This window comes from Muscardinus avellanarius (assembly GCF_963383645.1).
Source record: "Muscardinus avellanarius genome assembly, chromosome: 6".
NCBI lineage: Eukaryota > Metazoa > Chordata > Mammalia > Rodentia > Gliridae > Muscardinus > Muscardinus avellanarius.
Genome location: NC_137791.1, coordinates 59372959 through 59393280, shown reverse-complemented (window position 1 = coordinate 59393280; position 20322 = coordinate 59372959). Strand labels below are relative to the sequence as shown.

Here is a 20322-nt window from a genome sequence, read left to right as displayed (position 1 = left end):
CATTTGTGGGAAGAGTTCAGGGTAGTATGTCAGTGTAGATGCTATCAAGTATAATACATTACAGCATTTCATGGAACAACAGAGGGAAGAGAGTTCATCATAAGAAATGCTATTTCTAGAGATTACCTTTTTGATATATAACCACATGACACCTGATTTCATCAAAATAATCTATCTCTGAAAAAGAAAAAAATTCAGTATAGTATTATGTTAGAAATTTAACTTTTTTCTATTGGGGAGGAAGATGAGAAAAAGCTGTTAAATTTAATTATTATATATTTATATATTTACATATTTATGTATGTGAATATATGCAATATAGATATACACACATGCCTACACATATACAGAACACACATTTAGAATAACATAGCTTTATTGCAAATAAATGATCCTTTTTCTGAAAGGACCTTAAATTCATACAAAGCAGTAGAAATTGTCAAAAAATTTTGTCCAAAATGCCAGAATATTTTAAAAAGCATATTATAAATGAAATCCATTATACTCTCCATTGTAAGATTACAACAGTACATTGAGTCCTTAGTAGCACTGAATCTCAACAGGGAAACAGGAAAATAAAAATGTCCTTATAATAAACCAGAGGTATATAAAACCACTTTGAAGAAATAGAAAAACTCTCAGGCCAGAGTGTAAACAATAAAGTTACAACGTGCAAAGCAGAGGAAGAGCTGCTCAATGATAGAACAAGGAGAAAATAGGAATAGATAAATGTTATTATCCTGTCTCCTGGGAGAGCTACCTTAATAAAACATTCAGTCTAATCACCCCTTTAATGCAGGAAGAAACTGAGACCCAAAGAGAAAAAGAGACTTTGCCCAAGGCACAACAGTGGCCCACACATGAAGTAGGATTAAAAATCAAGATTCTTCACTTAACACTTGAGGTCTCTAAATTCTAGAAATTAATTTATTTACTCTTGCTTTCTGTGAAAGCATTAATTTCTAAGCAATAGCAGGTGTAAATCGGGCTTGGTTGGCTGGCTTTTGGAATTTTTGCTGTTATATATTTTCATGCTGATGTTAAGGGTCAGGAAGTCTATCTTGTCAGCCTAGTATTTTGATTTTATACCTTCCCTAAGAGGAAACATTGTCTTCTGTTTAAGTGAATTGCACAGAGAACTAATGGCAAGGATTTAAGCACCAGTCTTTTCAACAGCTTGCTTAATGTTATTTAAAAACACATGCAAGAGACCACATGACTTGATAAAAAGCTATCTTTTGAAAAAGTTGTCACAAACTTTCTGCTATTCTTTTCAGGAATTATCTCCTCTCACTTCATAAATGCTGCCAGCAGAAACCAAGGTAAACATTACATAATGTTTCTGCTCTTATACACATTTTCATAGTTCTGTAAAATACATCGAAAGTTTTCCCCCCAGAAATAGAAATGTTCTAACAGTATATAAAAATACATTATTAGTAAAATTAGAATATGATAAAAAAATAACTACTCATGGCAAAAGATTACTTCCTGGCAGAGAATAAATCCAAATATATTTTCTATTATATGAAAAGTAATTTTCTTTTCTTTCTTTTTTTGGTGGTACTGGGGTTACTGGAAGCCCTTCTACCTCCGGGCTACACTCTCAGACCTATTTTTTTTTTTATATTTTTATTTAGAAACAGGGTCTCTTAAGCCAGCATGGCTGGCTTTGAACCAGCATGATCCTCCTGTCTCCGCCTGCCAAGAGTGGGGATTGCAAGCGTGCGCCCCCACACCCGGCTGAAAAGTAATTTTCAATAAATCATGAGAAGCAACAATCATTTCACTAATAATAACTGTGATGTAGCTCCTGTTGCCAACTATATGTCTTAACTCCATCAAGACAAAATCATAGATTAAATTAAATACTGAGAAAAAAATTAAAAATCATCTTAAAATCAATTAGAATGAATGTTCTACATTAGAACAATCATGTGCGTTTTCATAGTAGCTATAAAATAAATAGAATGAATAACCATTTCAGTTTACTTTATTTTTTTTTTCTGGTGCTGGTGATTGAACCCAGTGCCCTGCACACACTAGTCAAGCACATGGCCACTGAATTACATATCCATTCCTTCAGTTCATTTTAAAACCAAAACAAATTCCTCTGACCAGTTCAAAGTTGTCTAAAATTTACATTATTAAAATATTATTTTAATCAAATAAAACTGCAGGTAAAAGTAAATATTTACAAATTAAATAGGAAATAGACTACTTAATATATTACTACAGCAATATCTTCCAAAGACCATACTGTTTCTAACAATGAATTTTAAGTTTTAAACCATTACATATCATATTACATTGACACTTTAAGGAATATTTACTAAGGTCTTATACACACCAAGCACATCTGAGTTAAGGAAAACCTTTCCTCTCACAGAGCTTATATATGCTAATCCTATTACCCAAGAATATCAATATGTCCAAGTAGTGTGCTTAGGGAATGCTAAACAATGCTTTCGTTGTGAAGGACAGATTCTTCTCATTTCACTCTTCTTACTATCGTCAACTTCAATTAAGAAGCTTCTTTATCATCAGCAGTGGAACATTTTGACAAAAAATAAAACAAAAAAAGACAGTAGCAAGAAATTGAGCTAAAAAGTTTGAAAGGACATGTACAGAAAAACGAACTTGGCTAGTGTTTTGTCCATCCTAGGGATGAGACGGTGGCAATACTGCTTGTTTCATTATTTAATTACTGTGCACTCATTAAGTGTCTACAGTGCGTCTCTTATCCTAGGTTTGACACATAAAGCGTGCAAAACAGACAAAGCTACTGCTATTGTGTAGATTATAGTTTAGTGGAAAATAAAGTGAAAGCAGAGGAGCAGATATGTAAAATATCATCAGATGATAACTACTAGGGAATAAAGTCAGGCCATGAAGGAGTAGCCGGGATACTGTGGAGAGAGGGACTGCAGGGGCAGAGGATCAGTAGGAAAAAAGAACATGAAGGACTGTCTGGGTAAATACCACTCCAGACAAAGGAAATAGAAAGCAAAGTGGCTACACACACACACACACACACACACACACACACACACACACACTGATAGTAGTAGGAATTTAGGTCAGAATCATGGCCTGAAGTCAGGAGTCCATGGAGGGCATATAGGAATTGGGAGCAAGGCCCCCTGAAGAGGAGTAATTTCCCTTCATGTACCGAATAATATTATTGTCAAAAATAAAATATAAGTAAAAAAATTGCCACAGTGGTATCCAGAAGCAATGCGCTCTTTTCTAATTAGAAGTACTTAAAAGTATGTTCCAGTGTAACTAATGAACTGTGATTACGTTTATAAGGTGAAAGGTATTGTGTTTCAAAGGAAAACAACACACACACACACACACACACACACACACACACACAGGAAAAGACAATATCTAATCCAGAAAACTGGTATGTAAAGGTAATTGCAACACAATAGGTATTTTTAAAATGTTATAGAAATAATGTAGGAGTAATTAAACTTTCTCAACTTAGCTTATAAAAATGCACAATGAAAGTTATTCCCTAAAAAATGAGAAAAAGCCAAATAGTCTACAAAAATAATAATTTCTCAAGCTGGCACTTTTTCAATGTAATCAAATAATCATAATGGAAAGAAGGATAAGCTCCTTCAGGGAGAGATGGGGCACATTAACGGTCTGGCTTTTGAGAGAATGTTTAAGTAAGAGAATACTGCCTTCCACGCAGGCTGATATGAATCGCTTAGATTTTTTGTGAATTCATAAAGGCTCAGTGCGGGCCACTGTGTGTTTGGAATAGCAGATACACAGAGTTTCCCACTGATTTTCAAGCTACTGCCACCGTTCCTCAGTAAGTGTTCCTAAGAAAGTAGAGTCAATGGGAAGTCAAATAGATCTGCTCTGGGCGGTGTAGGCATGCTGCAGGTACCAGAGGGCTATAGCAGAGCAGGTGCAGACCTTTAGCTATTTATCCATCTTTTATTACCTACAAGATAGAAACCTTAAGACTTTGGGGAAGGACAAAAATCCTTTTATCCATGGGATACCTGGAAAGATTCATTGCTGCTGGCAAAGATGCCTGGGAGACAGTTGGAACCTCACCTTGTGTCCAGGATCTTTTACAAATACCAAGCAGAGTTCAGCTAATTGTATGATGTGGGAAACTTTCCCTGATGGGGTGCAATCTTCCCCTCAGGGTCCAGGTGCACAGAGCTTACCTGGGAAATAGCTGGACCAGGTCAGCAGAGGACCTAGGACCAAGTAAGGCACAACAGCATTCTATTGCTGGAGGTGGCGCCAAGACTCACAGAGGGACCCTCATTTAATACAGCAGTGAAGAAGCATCTGGAAGGTGAGAGAGAAGCAGAAATACCAAGGAAATGTCTCCAGCAACCCAGATCCCATTCTAGTACAGAGTAATAAAAACCTGTTACGAGAAGAATTTAAAGCCTGTGATGGCAACTAGAAAAAACAAACAGCAACAATCACTCCCACATAACCAGGTCAATTTATGCATAGATTGGCACATTATGCATACTAATAGCCTGACAGGAGCAGAAGGCATACCAATATATTCTAATTATTTATAGTCTCTTGAAGCAATCCATCTGAAATTTACAAGATGCACAAGAATGCAATAAACAATCCATTGTCAAAAAGTAAAGTAAGTAGCAGGAAGTGATGGCGCACACTTGTGATCCCAGTACTGGGAGGAGGAGTCAGGAGCCTTGCATGTCACTGCCAGCCTAAGCAACTTAGCAGGGCCCTCTATAATTTAGTGAGACATGTTTCATAAAAGAAAAATACAGGACTAGGGATATAGCTAAGAGGAAGAATGCCTCTGGGTTCACTTCCTAGTAATACTCACACATACAAATAAAATAACCAAAACACATTGAGTTATGTCCTAGATATTAGAACTATCAAACAGAAACTATGAAAATAACAAGGAAAAGTCAGCAAAAAGAGTAAACTGAAGCAGCAATAGAGGAAAATGTATAGGACTAAATGTCTACATTAGAAAAGAAAAAGTCTGAAATTCATGAGCATAGATTCTGCCTTGGAGAAAGAGAAAACTAAACTCAAATTAAGCAAAAGAATGAAAGTTATAAAGATCAAACTGGAAAAAAAAATAAAAATAGATAAAAATTAATAAAAACAAAAGCTTTTTCTTCGTGAAAATCAATAAATTGCTAAACCATTAGCCAGACTCATCAGGAACAAAAGAGAGATTATATAAATTACCACAAGGAGATATTATGAACCCTTTTATGCCAGTAATTTGACAATTTAAATAAAAAGGGAAAACTACTTTAAAGATATAGATTATCAAAGCTCACTCAAAAGGAAATAAACTACCTATCTATTTTTTAAAATAGATTTTTATAGTCATAACCTTTCTCACAAACAATGCCAGGCTCAGAAAATTTCATTGGTGATCTTTATCAAATAGTTTGAAAGAAATAACAATAATTGTACAAATATTAAAATAATTGCTATTTAAAAGTGTGTTTTCATTAATTATATGAGAATGATATTAATTTTACAGAAAAAAAACTTGTCATTGAAAATGAGTGACTACATTCCAATTCATTTATTAAGGCCAGTATTATCCTTGCAAGCATAGCTTAACATTTGAAACCAATTAATGCAGTTACCCAAATTCATGACTAAAAGAAAAAAATCATGATTTTCTCAATAGATGTAGAAAAAAATCTTGTGACAAAAATCTAACATGCATTTATGATTTAGGGAAAAAAGCTCCCTAATGTACATGATGAACATTCACAAACATATCAAAGGCAATCACTAAGCCAAACACCAGAAGGGAGGGGAGAGGCAATAGAGTGGGAATTGAGGAAGGGCTAAATGAGTAATGTATGCCTCTACCATCTTCTACCCCATTAAGATGTATGAATATAATTCATCAATAACAAAAAAGGAAAAAAAGGAGAAACCCCAGAAGTGAAAGTGGGGATCTAGGGGAAGATGTGGGGTGAAGGAAAATTGATGAAAGAAACACTTTCATTGATGCTATGTACTTATACAAAATGACCAGTGCCAACCTTAATATCATGTATAGGGAAGGAAGGTAGAGGGGGCTCACCAAGTCCTGTGTGCATTTATGTGTTTATCACTCTTAACTTCATTATGATGTGAGATTACAATGCACCGATAAAAATGTATTTAAAATAAAAAATTCTCAGTAACTCTCTTGAGTAAACAAGAGAATAACTCTCCTGAGTAAACAGTATCATCAGGAATAAAGCAACCATATATAGAACATGATGAAAAACATTCATAGGCTTTTTCTTAATTGTCAAAGGTTGAATGCTTTTTCCCTAAGACCAGGAAAAAGGGAAGGACAGCTGCTGTTTCCACATCTATTCAACATTGTACTGGTGGCACCAGCTAGTGAAGTAAGACATGAAAAAGAAATTAATGGAATACAGATGGAAAGAAAGAACTAAAATTGCTTTTATTTGCAGATAACATGACTGTATAAAAAAAACAGAATCAACAAATTGAAAACTGGTACAAGTTAGATTAATAAGATTTTATGATATAAAATCAAGCTACAAAAAATCTGATGTTTTTCTACATTCTAATAGTGAAAATTAAAAATCCTGCTTAGAATATAAAGATATAAAGATACTTATGAATTATTTTGAAAAAGGAAATGTAATATCTATACACTGGATATCACTTAAGTAGACACAAATAAATGAAAATGTCATGAACTATCTTTTCAAATTGGAACAGACAGCATTTGTTAATGGAAAACTTCTCTTTGTATAAGTGATAGGCTGCTAAAGATAAAATATAATATTATAATGGTAGAGTTTGTGGAATAATAGGAAGATATTATAGCAAGGTGTAAGAGCTAGAGGCAAGAACAGAAATGCAGATACAGATTAAAGAAGATTTTATCTGACATGCTTTTGGGCTTTTGTTGGAAGATCTAACAGAGTTTTATCTGTTTTTTGTTTTATTTTTTAATTACTTATTGGTGCAGTGTATTCATACATCATAATGAGATAAAAAAAAACTTGTGTAGACATAAATGCACACATCACCCAGTTAGCCCCTACTCCATCCCTACTTCATTGGTTTAATGGTTGACATTGATATGTTTAAGTACATCATGTGCTTTAGAGAGTCTCCTTCTTCTCCGCTCCCATTCCCTCAGTTAGGTTGCCTTGTTTGCTCCTCTATAGGATCTCCTTTTTCACCTGGAGATCCTCCTAGGACCCATTTCACACTAGCTTTCACATATTGGGAAAATATCCAATATTTTACTTTTTGCGACTGACTAATCTCGCTTAGTATGATGTCCCCCAGTTCCATCCATTTCCCTGAAAATGATATAATTGTGTTATTTTTATGGATGAGTAAAATTCCATTGTGTACATATCCCACAGTTTTGTAATCCATTCATCTTTTGGTGGACATCTTTTCTGGTTCCATAGTTTAGCTATGGTGAATTGTGCAGCTATGAACATAGGTGGTAGTTTGGTTTCCTTTCCTTTGGGTAGATACCCAGAAGTGGTATTCCCAGATCAAATGGTATATTCATTCTCATTCTTCTGAGGATCCCCGATACTGTTTTCCAAGGTGGTTGCACTAATTTGCAATCCCACCAACAATGTCTTAGAGTTCCAACTTCTCCACATCCTTGCCAGCATTTGTTGTTGTTTGTGTTTTGAATGGTTGCTATTCTAGTTGGAGTTAGGTGAAATCTCAGGGTAGTTTTGATCTGCATCTCTCTGATTGTGAATGATGTTGAACATTTTTTCATGCATTTATTAGCCATTTGAATTTCTTCTTTCATGAAGTGTCTATTTAGTTCACTTTCCCATTTTTGGATTGGATTATTTGTTTTTGTGGGGTTTTTTAGTATTGAGTTTCTTAAGCTCTCTGTATATTCTAGATATTAGTCCTCTGAGGAGTAGGTGGCAAGAATCTTCTCCCATTCTGTTGATTCTCTGTTGAGGATCTTGACAGTTTACTTTGCTGAACAGAAACTCTTCAGCTTCCCGCAATCCCATGGATTGATTCGCCTTTTAGTTTGTTGTGCCTTTGGGGTCTTGATGAGAAGGTTTTTATCTGTGCCTATGTGTTACAGTGTTGGACCTATGCCCTCTTCAAAGAGTCTCAAGGTCTCTGGTCTCATTTCCAAGTCTATGATCCATCTTAAATTGATTCTTGTGAAGGGTGAGAGAGTGGAGTTTATTTCCATTTTTCTGCATATAGTTAACCAGTTTTGCCAGTACCATTTGTTGAACAGATTATCTTTCTTCCAGTGTATGTTTTTGGCCCCTTGGTCAAATATCAATTGGCTGTAAGTGTGTGGATTTGTTTCTGAGTCTTCTATCCTTCTCCATTGGTCTATGTATCTGTTTTTGTTCCAGTGCCATGCTGTTTTTATTACAAAGGCTTTATAGTATAGTTTAAAGTCAGGTATTGTGATTCCTTAGTTTTAATTTTGAAATAGTTTTAGATTTGCAGAAAGAATTTTCTTATATTCCTTATCCAACTTCCACTGATGTTCATGTCTTGCATAAGCATAAGAAAATTATAAAGAACTCTCAATAACATTGATGCAATATTATTAACTGGCCTGCAATTATTGTTCAAAATTTACCAATTTTTTTTGGGGGGTGCGTCTGGGGATGGAACCCAGGGGTATTTGACCTCCGAGCTACATACCCTGCCCTATTTATTTTTTATTCTTTATTTTGAAACCGCATCTCACTGAGTTACAGAGGGCCTAACTAAGTAGCTGAGGCTGTCCACGAACCATGATCCTCCAGGTAAAATTTTACAATTTTTTACTCATAACATTTTCTATTCCTGGATACTTACATATATTTATTATTCCTCCTCATTCTCTTTCAGATTATGAGAGTTCTTCAGTCTTTTGTTGATGACCTTTAAAATGTGGGAATTGTATAATGAAATGTTTTAAAAATATATATTCTTGCTTACAGTGTGGATGACTGAAGAGCTAGGAGCTATGATCAGCAGCTTGGAGATTTTTATTTAGTGTGTTAGTGGTGATATAGGTTGAATGAAGAAACCGGCAGTGGATATTTCAAGAAGAGAATAAAAGATATATCAAGAGATAAAATGAATAATATGTGTTAGCCAGGTTGATGTGAAGAACCATAGAGAATAAAAGACAAAAAAAAATAAAGATGGCTTCTGAATGTAGGCACTGATACCTGGATAAATGGCAACAAATGAGAAAGCAACTTAAAATAATATTTTTATCATTTTCTATTCATCTTACACAAACATAAACACATTGTACTCTAAATCTCTGTAGCAAGATATTGTTCATATTTTTCAGAATATAATTTGCAGGAATATATAAAATATTTTGTCACTTTTTAAAAGAATCAGTACTAAATCCAAAACATTTCCTATTATAAAGAATAGTGTTTTTATTATTTTTAATAAGTTATTTTAACAGATATATAAAAAGAAAATTGTAAATATTAATGGAGTACTACATAATATTTTGATACATTTATACATTGTGTAATGTTTAAATAAATTAAAGCATATCCAATACGCTTATAATCCCAGCATTTGGGAGGCTGAGACAGGAGGATGGTGGTTTGAAGCCAGTCTTGGCTAATTAGTGAGATGCTTTGCAACTCAGTGAGACCCTGTTTCAAAATAAAATAAAGAATAAAAAAATAAGGCTGGGCTATAACTCAGAGGTATAATGCCCGTGGGTTCCATCCCCAGTACTGCAAAATAAATAAATATAAAACATTTATATCCTAAAACATTTATCTTTTTTTTTTTTTTACTGGGAATGGAACTCAGGAATATTCTATCTCTGAGCTATACACCCAGCCCTAATTTTCTTATTTTTTATTTTGAAACAAAGTCTCACTAAGTAGCTGAGAACCCAAGATCTTCCAGTCTCAGTTTACCAAGTATTGGGATTATAAGCATGTGCCACCATGGTCAGGCATTTATCATTATTTTTATGATGAAAACATTAATAAAACTTTCTTCTAGTTTTTTAAGAATAGTAGTTTCTTCATTTTTTAAAATTGGTGCATTGTAGTCATATATCTTCTTGGGTTACAAAATGATAGAGGCATACATGCACACATCACTCATTTAGCTCTTCCCCAATTCCAACCCCACTCCCTCCTCCTCCCTCCTTCTCATGTTTGGCTTAGTGACTGGCTTTGATGTTTGTGGATGTACATCATGTACATTAGGGAATTTATCTCTTCCCCCCTTTCATTATCCCCAGTTAGGTCGCCTTATTTGCTCATGTATGGTTTCTCCTTTTTTGTCTAGAGTTTCTCCTATGACCCCTTTTCTCCGTAGTTTCTGCATATGAGGGAGAGCATCCAATTTACTACTTTGTGTGACTGACTAATCTCACTTAGGATAATGTTCTCCAATTCCATCCATTTTCATGTAAATGACATAATTTTGTTCTTTATGGCTGAGTAAAATTCCATTATGTATATATCCCATAGTTTTATAATCTATTTATCTGTTGATGGACATCTTGGATGGTTCTATATTTTCTCAATGGTGAATTGTGAGGCTATGAACATAGAAACACAGGCATTAGTTTGATATTTTGGTTTCCATTCTTTTGGGTAGACACCAAAAGATACCTACTGTATCCTGGATCATAGAGTAGATTCATTTCTGTTCTTCTGAGAATCCTCAATACTGTTTTCCAAAGTGGTTGTACTAATTTTTAATCCTACCAATAAGAATAGTAATTTTATTGCCTAGAACATCTATAAATTTTTGGAAAAAATTCTAAAGAAAGATATAATATGATCTAGATTATTATTCTTGTTTAAATTATGCTTATGCCTCACTAGATGGGACTTGAAGTTAAAGATCACATCTTACCAAATAAAACATTCTGCACTCATTTAAATTTCTCAAGTCCAGTTGCCATATATTCCATTAGCTGATAATCAGTTATAGAGTAGGATGGGAAAGGTATTGTTTCAGATAAACTGATCATTTGATAAATCAGCAATCTATAGAAAGAAGGCCTTACTTAACATAAAGTGAAGCAAAGCACTGTTACAGAAAAAAATGACAATTTTTTTGAACAGTGGGCATTGAACCCAGGAGCAATCTACCTCTGAGCTATACCTCAAGCCTGTTTCATTTTTATTTTGAAACAGTCTGATTATGTTGAGAAGAGTCTCACTACTTGCTAAGGCTGCCCTTGAACCTCAGATCCTTCTGTCTCAGCCTCACAAGTACTGGGATTACAGGTGTATGCCATCACATCTGCCCCAAAATTTGCAATTTTATTGTACAGCAATTTTTAAACTTCCAAAGAGCTACATAAATTGTAATAAATTTACAATACAAGATAAAAAAGGCAGGTTCTTTGCACATAAATAACACATAAAGGGTCATATTAAACTATGTGAGTTATCTTTTAAATTAATAATAGTTTCTTTCTATAATGCCCCTTTAAAAATTGATGGGATATTATTAATTGATTATCTTATGTTTCATAACTTGAAAAGCAAGCTAATTTTCATTACACCTTGTAAAGGACTATAGAATGCTTAAAATATGACTTTTATCTGCTTTTGTACATGCACTAAAAAGAAAACAAAATTGAGAATACCTAAAATATTTTTGAGGTACAGTTGTATAACTCATCCTAATACTCCCTTTTTGTTATTTTGATACAGTATTGATAATATAACCAGAATAAATACCTATTGGTAATGAGAAACTGCCAGTTACCAAAAAAAATCAGTATCTATTAGGTAATTTCAATGAAAGATCACAATCTAAAGTTATATCTTTAACTATTATCATTGTCTGGGGAATGTTGAACACAGATTTTTGTGGGAAGGAATTCTGAAGTTTAGTCTTTCTGTCATAGTCTAGAACCGAATACCTGAGACTTGGTAATTTATAAAGAACAGGAATTTATTTCTCACAGTTCCAGAGGATGGTTAAGTCTAAGATCTGAGCACTGGCATATGTGGAAAGCCTTTTGACCTCTTAGCCTATGGCAAAGAGCACAGACAGGATGATAGAGGGACAAATGCATGCTTTTACAAAGAACCTACTTTCATGGTAATGATAGTCATCTGTTCATGAAAGCGGTTTCCCCAGGACCCAAACATGTCCTATGTTCTTGGCACCATTGCATTGGGGATCAAGTTTAAACACATCAGCCTTGGGGAACACAAACTAACCAGAATGATATGTGAAAAGAATGTGCTAAAGTCCTGATGTGGCTCAAGTTCATTGGAAGAAGTTACATCAAGACAAATTGATTATTACAAATTAGTCAGAAAAAATATCACAAGCAACATTTGTATTAAGGAAGGACGGTGCTATCCAAAAAATTTTCAGTGAGTTCTCATTGAGTATTTAGTAACATGTAGTCTGTTTCCAAGTGCTGTCTAGATTTTATTTTTAAGCTTATTTTACTTAATAAGAAAAAGAAGACTGGAACTACTAAGCTTCTATAGTGGAAAAGTATCATTTAACTTAAATTTATACATTTATACAGCAAACTTTATTTCCATGAATGCTGAGAGACCAAAAAAGGTAAAAAATGCTGCTGATTGCAAATGCTTTTAGGATCACACACACACACGCACACACATACACACACACACACACACACAAATACACACACAGAGTGTGCTTTTGGCAATTAGTACATGCTCTAATCATCTTTGATAATGTTAAAATTTCTAACAGCTAAAGTCACAAAACCAGCAATCTGTCCACTACATCCAAAATGATTTATAAGTATGGATGTAGAATATGTACATTCATACACAGTATAAATGAATTTCAGAGTTTGTGAATTGATAGTGGGAAGGAAATACACAATTCAACAGTTCTTGGCTTGAAATCTTTTTTAAAAAAGCATTTAAACACACATAAATTCCCTTTGATCTTTCCATTTCAATTATGTCACTATTCAATGCACTGATATATGTAGTCTATAAAACTAAAATTCTAAGTGATGTAGTGTTCTAGCAGCCAATATATGAAATTCATGCAAAATATAGACCGACTCACTAAATTTTGATTCTGTTATTGGTGAAACTCTTTTTTCTCAAGTTTCTTTTCAGTCTTATGAGTTAGTCTTTCTTACATTAATCTTCATTTAAGGTTCTTTCGAGGACTGAGAGGAAGAGCAAATCAATTCATATCTTCTATGCTTCACCAATGTTTCATCTTGGTAAAATAGGGCAAACTGGGCATCCAATGCAGCTTTGAAAGGGAAATTATGGGTTTTCTATTAGGCCCATCCTTAAATGTGCACTTCTGAAATTATGTTTTGGACCAACTGATTCCAATCCATTTTTGGCTCTTGCTTTCCTCTTTGCCTGACAATAGAACAAAACAATGGAAAATCTGACTGTAGTCTTTCCTATGGAGAGCTCTATCTTTTCTTTGTCATGGATTTTTTTTTTTTTTTTGTACTGGGGATTTAACTCAGGGGCATTCTACCTCCAAGCTACACCACCATCTCTAAAATCTATTCTTTATTTTGAAACAAGGCCTCACTAAGTTGCAGAGTGCCTCACTAAGTAGCCAAAGCTGGCTTTGAACCTGCAATCCTCCTTTTTCAGCCTCCCAAATACTGAGATTACAAGCATCACCATCACTCCCAGCATGGTGGTATCTTACAAACTTCTGAAGTCACAAATAAAAGATTCCCCAATGTTTTCTTGCTATACAAAAAGAATCTTCAGCCATAAATGAAAAATCTGACTTTTTTATTTTTTAATTGGATGTGCTTTAAGCCAAGCATGGTGGTACAGGCCTGCGATACCAGTACTTGGGAAGCTGAGATGGGAAGCTAAGAGAGGATTATCACAGGTTTGAGGCCAGCCTCAGCAATTTAGTAAAAACATCAGCAACCTAGCAATATCCTATTTCAAATTAAACACATAAAAAGTAGGGCTGCTTTTGAAGGTAGAATGTCCCTGGGTTCACTCCTTTATATAACAAAAAAAAAAACAAAAACAAGGAGAATGTGTGTGATTTCTTACCAATTGTGAGAAATAGCAAGCCCAGCACTATAAGAGGGAACATATTTGTAATTTGTGGGATAATACCCTTCCAGTCTCTTCCTATGAGAAATCTCATAAAATTATTTTGGTATTTTTCTTATTGAGTATCAGGATCTTTCTCAGAATTATGCTTCAAGATGTCAACTTACAAAAAAGTCATAGTTATCACACTTACAGCTGAATTTTTCCATATTAGATAATATGATCTCTGAGTTGCCAATTAGGTCTACATTATTTGTTTTCTGACTATAATTTTTGATGATTTATATTTTAATTTTTACAGAGAAATTATAGTCATTTTTTATTTGTATCAGTGCATTATAATCATATATCTTGATGAAGTTCAGGGTGATAGAGGCATACATGCACACCACACTCATGGAGTCCTCCCCCAATTCCCACCTAATTCCCTCCTTCTCCCCTTTCCCTTACTCAGGACGGTGATTGGCTTTGATCAGACGATGTATGTATATCATGTTCATTGAGGTGTTTCCCTCTTCCTCCTTTCTATCTCCCTCAGTTATTTCATCTTCCTCATTCATCTAAGGCTTCCGTCCTTTGTCTGGAGTCCCTCCTATGACCCATTTTTCTCCCTAGCTAACACATGTCAGGGAAACATCCAACATGTCACATTGTGTGATTGGCTAATCTCACTTAGCATAATATTCTCCAGTTCTATCCATTTCCCTGAAAATGACATAATTTTGTTCTTTTTTATGTCTGAATACGATTCCATTGTGTACATATGCCATAGTTTTGTAATCCATTCATCTGTTGGTAGACATTTGGGCTGGTTTCATAGTTTGACAGTTGTGATTATGTAGCTATAAAGATATTTATTTATGCATTGCTCTGGTAGTGATGTTTCCATTCTTTTGAATAGATACTCAGGAGTGGTATAGCTGGATCATATGGTAGGTTCATTCCCATTCTTCTGAGGATCCTTCCTCCACATTGTTTTCCAAAGTGGTTGCACCAAGTTGCAATAGCAGGATGGGTAAAAACAAATAGTAATCTAATAATAATACATTTAGTCATATTAGTATATCTGGCTGAGGAATTTGCTTAGGTTGTGTTCTTATCAGCAAGATTAATAAGAAGGGTAGTTTCCCCTATCCCACAGGAAATATATTTGAAGACCCCAGGGTATACTAGGAACTGTAGATAGTACAAATCCTATATGTACTATGTTTTCTCTATATGTATGCTTATGAAAAGTTTAATTCAGAAATTGAGAAAAGTAAGAGATTAAAAATAACAACTGGTAATACAATAGAAAGCATAGCAATATACTATCAAAAGATATGTGAATATAATATTTCTTTTAAAATCTTATTACACAGCACTCACCCTCTTTTTCTGATGATATGGGATGATGAAATTCCTAACATAGGCATTATGACACAGTGCTAGGTTATATCACTGGTCTTCTTACAAGTACTGTGAGAACTCAGTAGTCTGTCTAATAACTAAGATGGCTGTGAGTGACTATCAGGTAGGTAGTGTGGACACAGAGACCATTCACAGCCAGGGTGGAATGGAGCAGGATAGCGTGATGTTTTATCAGGCTGCTCAGAATCGTAGGCAATTTAAAATTTATAAATTATTCCTGGAATTTTACATTATTAACATTCTTGGACTGCACTTGACCATGAGTAAACTGAAATTACTATGACATCATTGATTGGAAGAAATAAGATTATATATTAAAACAAGTAGATCTGTTATGTGTGATTATATATAACTTTTCATTTGGAGTTTACCCTTCAAAATCTAAAGATTAAAACTAACAATTTTCCTGTAATGTTATATGTTACATGATACAATACTGATGTGCAATATTTGTTTGTAGTTTTTAAATGTATAACTGTATAACTTTTGTGATTTTGTATGTAAAAATGTTATAGTTATACAATCACCTATAAATAGTATAATGAAAATTTGAATTTAACACGTACATTTAAAAGTACCTATTAATTTAACTTTAAATGCTATATTAGCCAAGCTATTAGACAAAATCTTTTTTAAAAAGCTAATTTCCATTAACTTTTATTCATATATTTACCAAAATAATGTAACCACCTTTTGACCAAGATTTTTGCATTGAAATTACAAGTATAAACTCATGTGACTTCTTATAAATGTTGAACTGACTAATATACTTCCATATGTGTTTTTTCTAAAACTTCAATTTAAATCTGTTATAGTCTAAAAAATATTCAAACTTGATGCTATCTTTCACATTTATTTAAAATCAATATAACCTCTTTCATGAGTCAATGCTTGAAAAATATATCCCTACTATTTTTAATATATTTTATATGTATTGGTTGACTTAACATTAATCATAATAAATGTATTTGATATTTATATGCTTATTGTTAGAGTACTTCTAAACTTGAACTTTAAATCAACCTTCATTAACAGTCCAATTAATTACGTGAAAGGCCTTAGTATCTAAATTTTCATTTACATTTTAAATAATTACATAAATTGTGTAGAAAAAGTGTTAAGAATTGACATCTCAGAATGCTAAAGTTCTACACATGCCAAGTCTTTATAGTTATAATTTATATTTAATCTGGTATTTAATATGATTAAGGTAAGTACATTTACATGTACAGTATAATTAAAATGAATAAAAGCAGAGATCATAAAGGAGATGGAAACTACAAATTGTTCATCTACGAACCAGAATGAGATAGTTGCTAAAATTTAGTATTTTATGTGACCATGATTTTTCTGACTGTCAAGGAAAAGAACCAAAATGTTTTCACTTCTCCAGTCCATTGAGAGAGGAAAAAAGTATCATCAAATTTTTAGAGCTCATAATGGCTCTGTTTCTTGGGGCCAAAATTGCCTTCCTTCAGCCTTTTCTCTCTTGGTTTTTATTTACTCGTTTACTAATTATCCACTTTTGAAACATATTCAGTGAGGATCTATCTTTTCTCTGAATTATAAATTAATAATTATTCAAATCTACCATTTCCTGAATATCTGTTGTGTGAGAGGCAAATAACAGAAACTACATTGTCTAATCTTCCCAACCCTCTAGCCAGATTATACTATTTTTCCTTTTTACACATGGTGAAACTGAGCTGAGAGGCTAAGTAATTTGCACACAGCAACATAGCTAATAAATATAGAATTCTTGAACTGATTTCTAATAGTACCTTGTAGTTTGAGGCTCCCCTTCGAAGGAATGTTCCTTTTGAAAATAATTTTGCATAATTGTATAGTAACTCTAAATTTTATTTACTGTTTCTCACATAAAAATAAAAAAATGAAAATGTAGAAAGCCCATTGACCTCTTGAATCTTCTTTCTTGTAGCCTGTGAACTTATGAATCAAGGCATCCTGGCTCTGGTCAGCTCCATTGGCTGTACATCAGCGGGGTCCCTCCAGTCTTTGGCAGATGCCATGCACATCCCCCACCTCTTCATTCAGCGCTCAACTGCTGGGACCCCAAGAAGTGGCTGTGGACTCACCCGGAGCAATAGGAACGATGACTATACACTCTCAGTTCGTCCCCCGGTCTACTTGAATGAGGTTATCTTAAGAGTGGTCACAGAGTATGCCTGGCAGAAATTCATTATATTCTATGACAGTGAATATGGTAAGTGCTTATCATCTATATGAGTTTTAAAAGCTGATGTTGGCCAGAGAAGCAGTGTTATTGAATCCTAAAAAATTATATTTGACTCATTATTTGTTTTTGTTTGTTTTTTTACAAATCAAGCAACAGCAACCAAAACATTTTGTTAATGTGACTGAGTTATCTTTTTGTATTAAATACCTTTGAGGTCAAATTTAGAAATATATACCAGTACCTGATGCTCACATTACAAGAGTTTCTGAAAGGAAAACTACTCCAATGTATCTTAAGTTTTCAACTAATGGCATGTCATAAAAACAATAGTATCTTTCCCTTAAAAGAGTATACTTTTCTGGAGTAATAAAATACCATTTAAATAGATTCTGAAACACTGAAAAGCATAATCTCTTTTTGTTTATTGGTTAAAAATACAACAATCATTTTGATTCTTCTGTTGGTTTATACCACTTTTTTTGTGTGTGGTACTGGGGATTGAACCAGGAGCATTCTACCACTGGGACACATGCATCCCCAGCTTTTTTTATCTTTAATTTTGAAATAGGGTCTCCTTAAATTGTCCAGGGTGTCTGCAAACTTATCATCAACCTCCTTGGGATTCCAGGCATGTGCCTCTGAACCCAGCTCTGACTATCAAGTGTTACATACACCTTGTGTAGACTTTAATATTGACATGTACTTTGAAGTTGCTGGAATGATATTACTTTACCATTATCACTGAAAATTATCATCAATATGAAATTTCACAAATATATAAGGTAGTGTGAAGCAATGTATTTAATCTTTCCTAAATTTATCATAATTTGAGGAGTATACACTTTATCTCAATATCTTTATTGTCTTACATAAATGTAATAAAAGATAATAGTTTTAATTATGATCTGAATTTATTTACTTGTTTTTATAACTGACTGATTTCTGAGATTGTCAATTATGATTTCCCTCCTATTTCTGTAAGAAGCAGAGAGAAATGGAATAGAGATAGGTATTATCAAAGCAGGAGAAATAAACACTCAATTAAAAAACACATATTTATAAACAGGTGTTTTTAGAAGTTGTCTTGATAATGAGAACCCATCACCTCCCCCTTTTTTTTTCTGTTCTGGAGGCATGGGTCTTATTTTTGCATTTTTGTCAAAAGAAAATAAGAGAAAATTTTACCCTCTGTGATACAACTTGTTTTTCCTCCAATGAGTAAATAAGCATTTAAAAAACCCAGTGTTTTCTTGTCAAAATCTTAGCCTTGTGAGCAGTATTGGAAAATGGTGACCCAAGAGTAGGCCAGAAAGCCCCATCAATAGAAGTGAGGACAAACAGGCTGGCATAAGTCTGCAAAGCAACAAATAAGAGCTCCTGCGGGCTTTCAGGAAAGGAGAACAGGAGGCAGTTACATTTAGCCCTAAATATTCAAAGGTCGCATGGGGTTTTGGCAGCGGAGTCCCATTAAACTTGATGGGTAGGCTTCAGCCCAAGTCTGTGGCACTCTGAAAACATTCTTTGTGTGTGTGTGTGTGTGTGTGTCCAGGATGGAAACCCATATTTTTCTTGCTTAACTCATTATTTAGGGATCACAGAATGAAGACCAAGAAACTGAAATGAATAATATCAACAAAAATGGTATGAAAAATAACTGGCTCATCAGTAAAAAAAAAAAAAAGGATTGAAACTAGCACAAGTCTAAAATTGTCTGATAGGATTATTTAGTGAGCTCAGCAAACTCTTTCTCTCTGGAATCTACATGCTGAGCATGCCTTTGTCAATTCTCAGTCAGATTATCTGTGGCTTTTACAACTCTAAGTGGTCTTACGGCCTCTGATCAAAAGTTGAAATAATGAATTTTTAAAACCCCAAATCTTGAAGAGGAGAAAACACTTTTTTGCTTAGTGCTATCAATAGTCCTAAAGGATAAAGAACAGAAAAGTAATTTTTGATCAAGGCATTTTCACGATATTAAAATAAAAATATTCCCTTTTGATTACAAATCCTGTGAGGGAAGAACATTTCTTGTTAGCTTGTTTCCAAGTTCTATGGGGATTACAGTCAGAAAATTCTTAAAACACATTTTTATTATTGATGAGGTAAATATGGTTTTTAAAATGTTCACTTAATACATAGACACAGAATCACTTCTACACATTTGAGATTCCTCATTCTTTCTCCCTTAGTTATCTTTTGAGTAAATAAAATGCTATGATTGCATAGTGTATGACCAGGTTCTCTGTTAGATACAGGGTTTGTTTTAGGAATAAGAAAAAAATATATTTTTTCTTTTTTTTTTGGAGTATAAACTTGCTTTTGACTTCTTTAATTTAATAAACTATGAAAAATTTGCCCTGCTTATATTGCTAAAATTATTTCCAGTAATGCCATTATTTAATAAAAGAAAATTTCCCTTTGATACTTACAATAAATCTTGTTTGTAAAAAGAAAAAAAAAAAAAAAAAACTAGGCTAGAGTCCAAAATAAGCATCATGCTATCCAAACGCCATGCACCTTGAAGAGGGTACATGTGTTTACACATCAGTTCATCAGTGTCGTCATTTTAAGTTCAAACCTTAGAATTGTACTTGACTTTTATCTTGATTATCAGGAACTATTTTCATTAATGAACGGATTAAGCATCATCTGTAGATGGAATCAGGCAGCCTGCTGGGGCCAAAT

At 33.8% G+C, this 20322-nt stretch overlaps 1 protein-coding gene across 3 annotated transcripts in view; it reads left to right on the top strand.

The window, feature by feature from the left end:
* Nucleotides 1-20322, top strand: part of GRID2 (glutamate ionotropic receptor delta type subunit 2) — a gene marked incomplete at both ends in the record, with an annotated part of 1485932 nt that overhangs the window by 701532 nt on the left and 764078 nt on the right. For 2 of the 3 annotated variants that reach the window (XM_080697615.1, XM_080697614.1), the window contains one exon: nt 17380-17664. The exons of the other annotated variant lie outside the window; for it this stretch is intronic. In XM_080697615.1, the coding sequence (XP_080553741.1) occupies nt 17380-17664 (285 nt within the window). The remainder of the gene's footprint in view (nt 1-17379; nt 17665-20322) is intronic. 3 annotated transcript variants of the gene reach the window in all.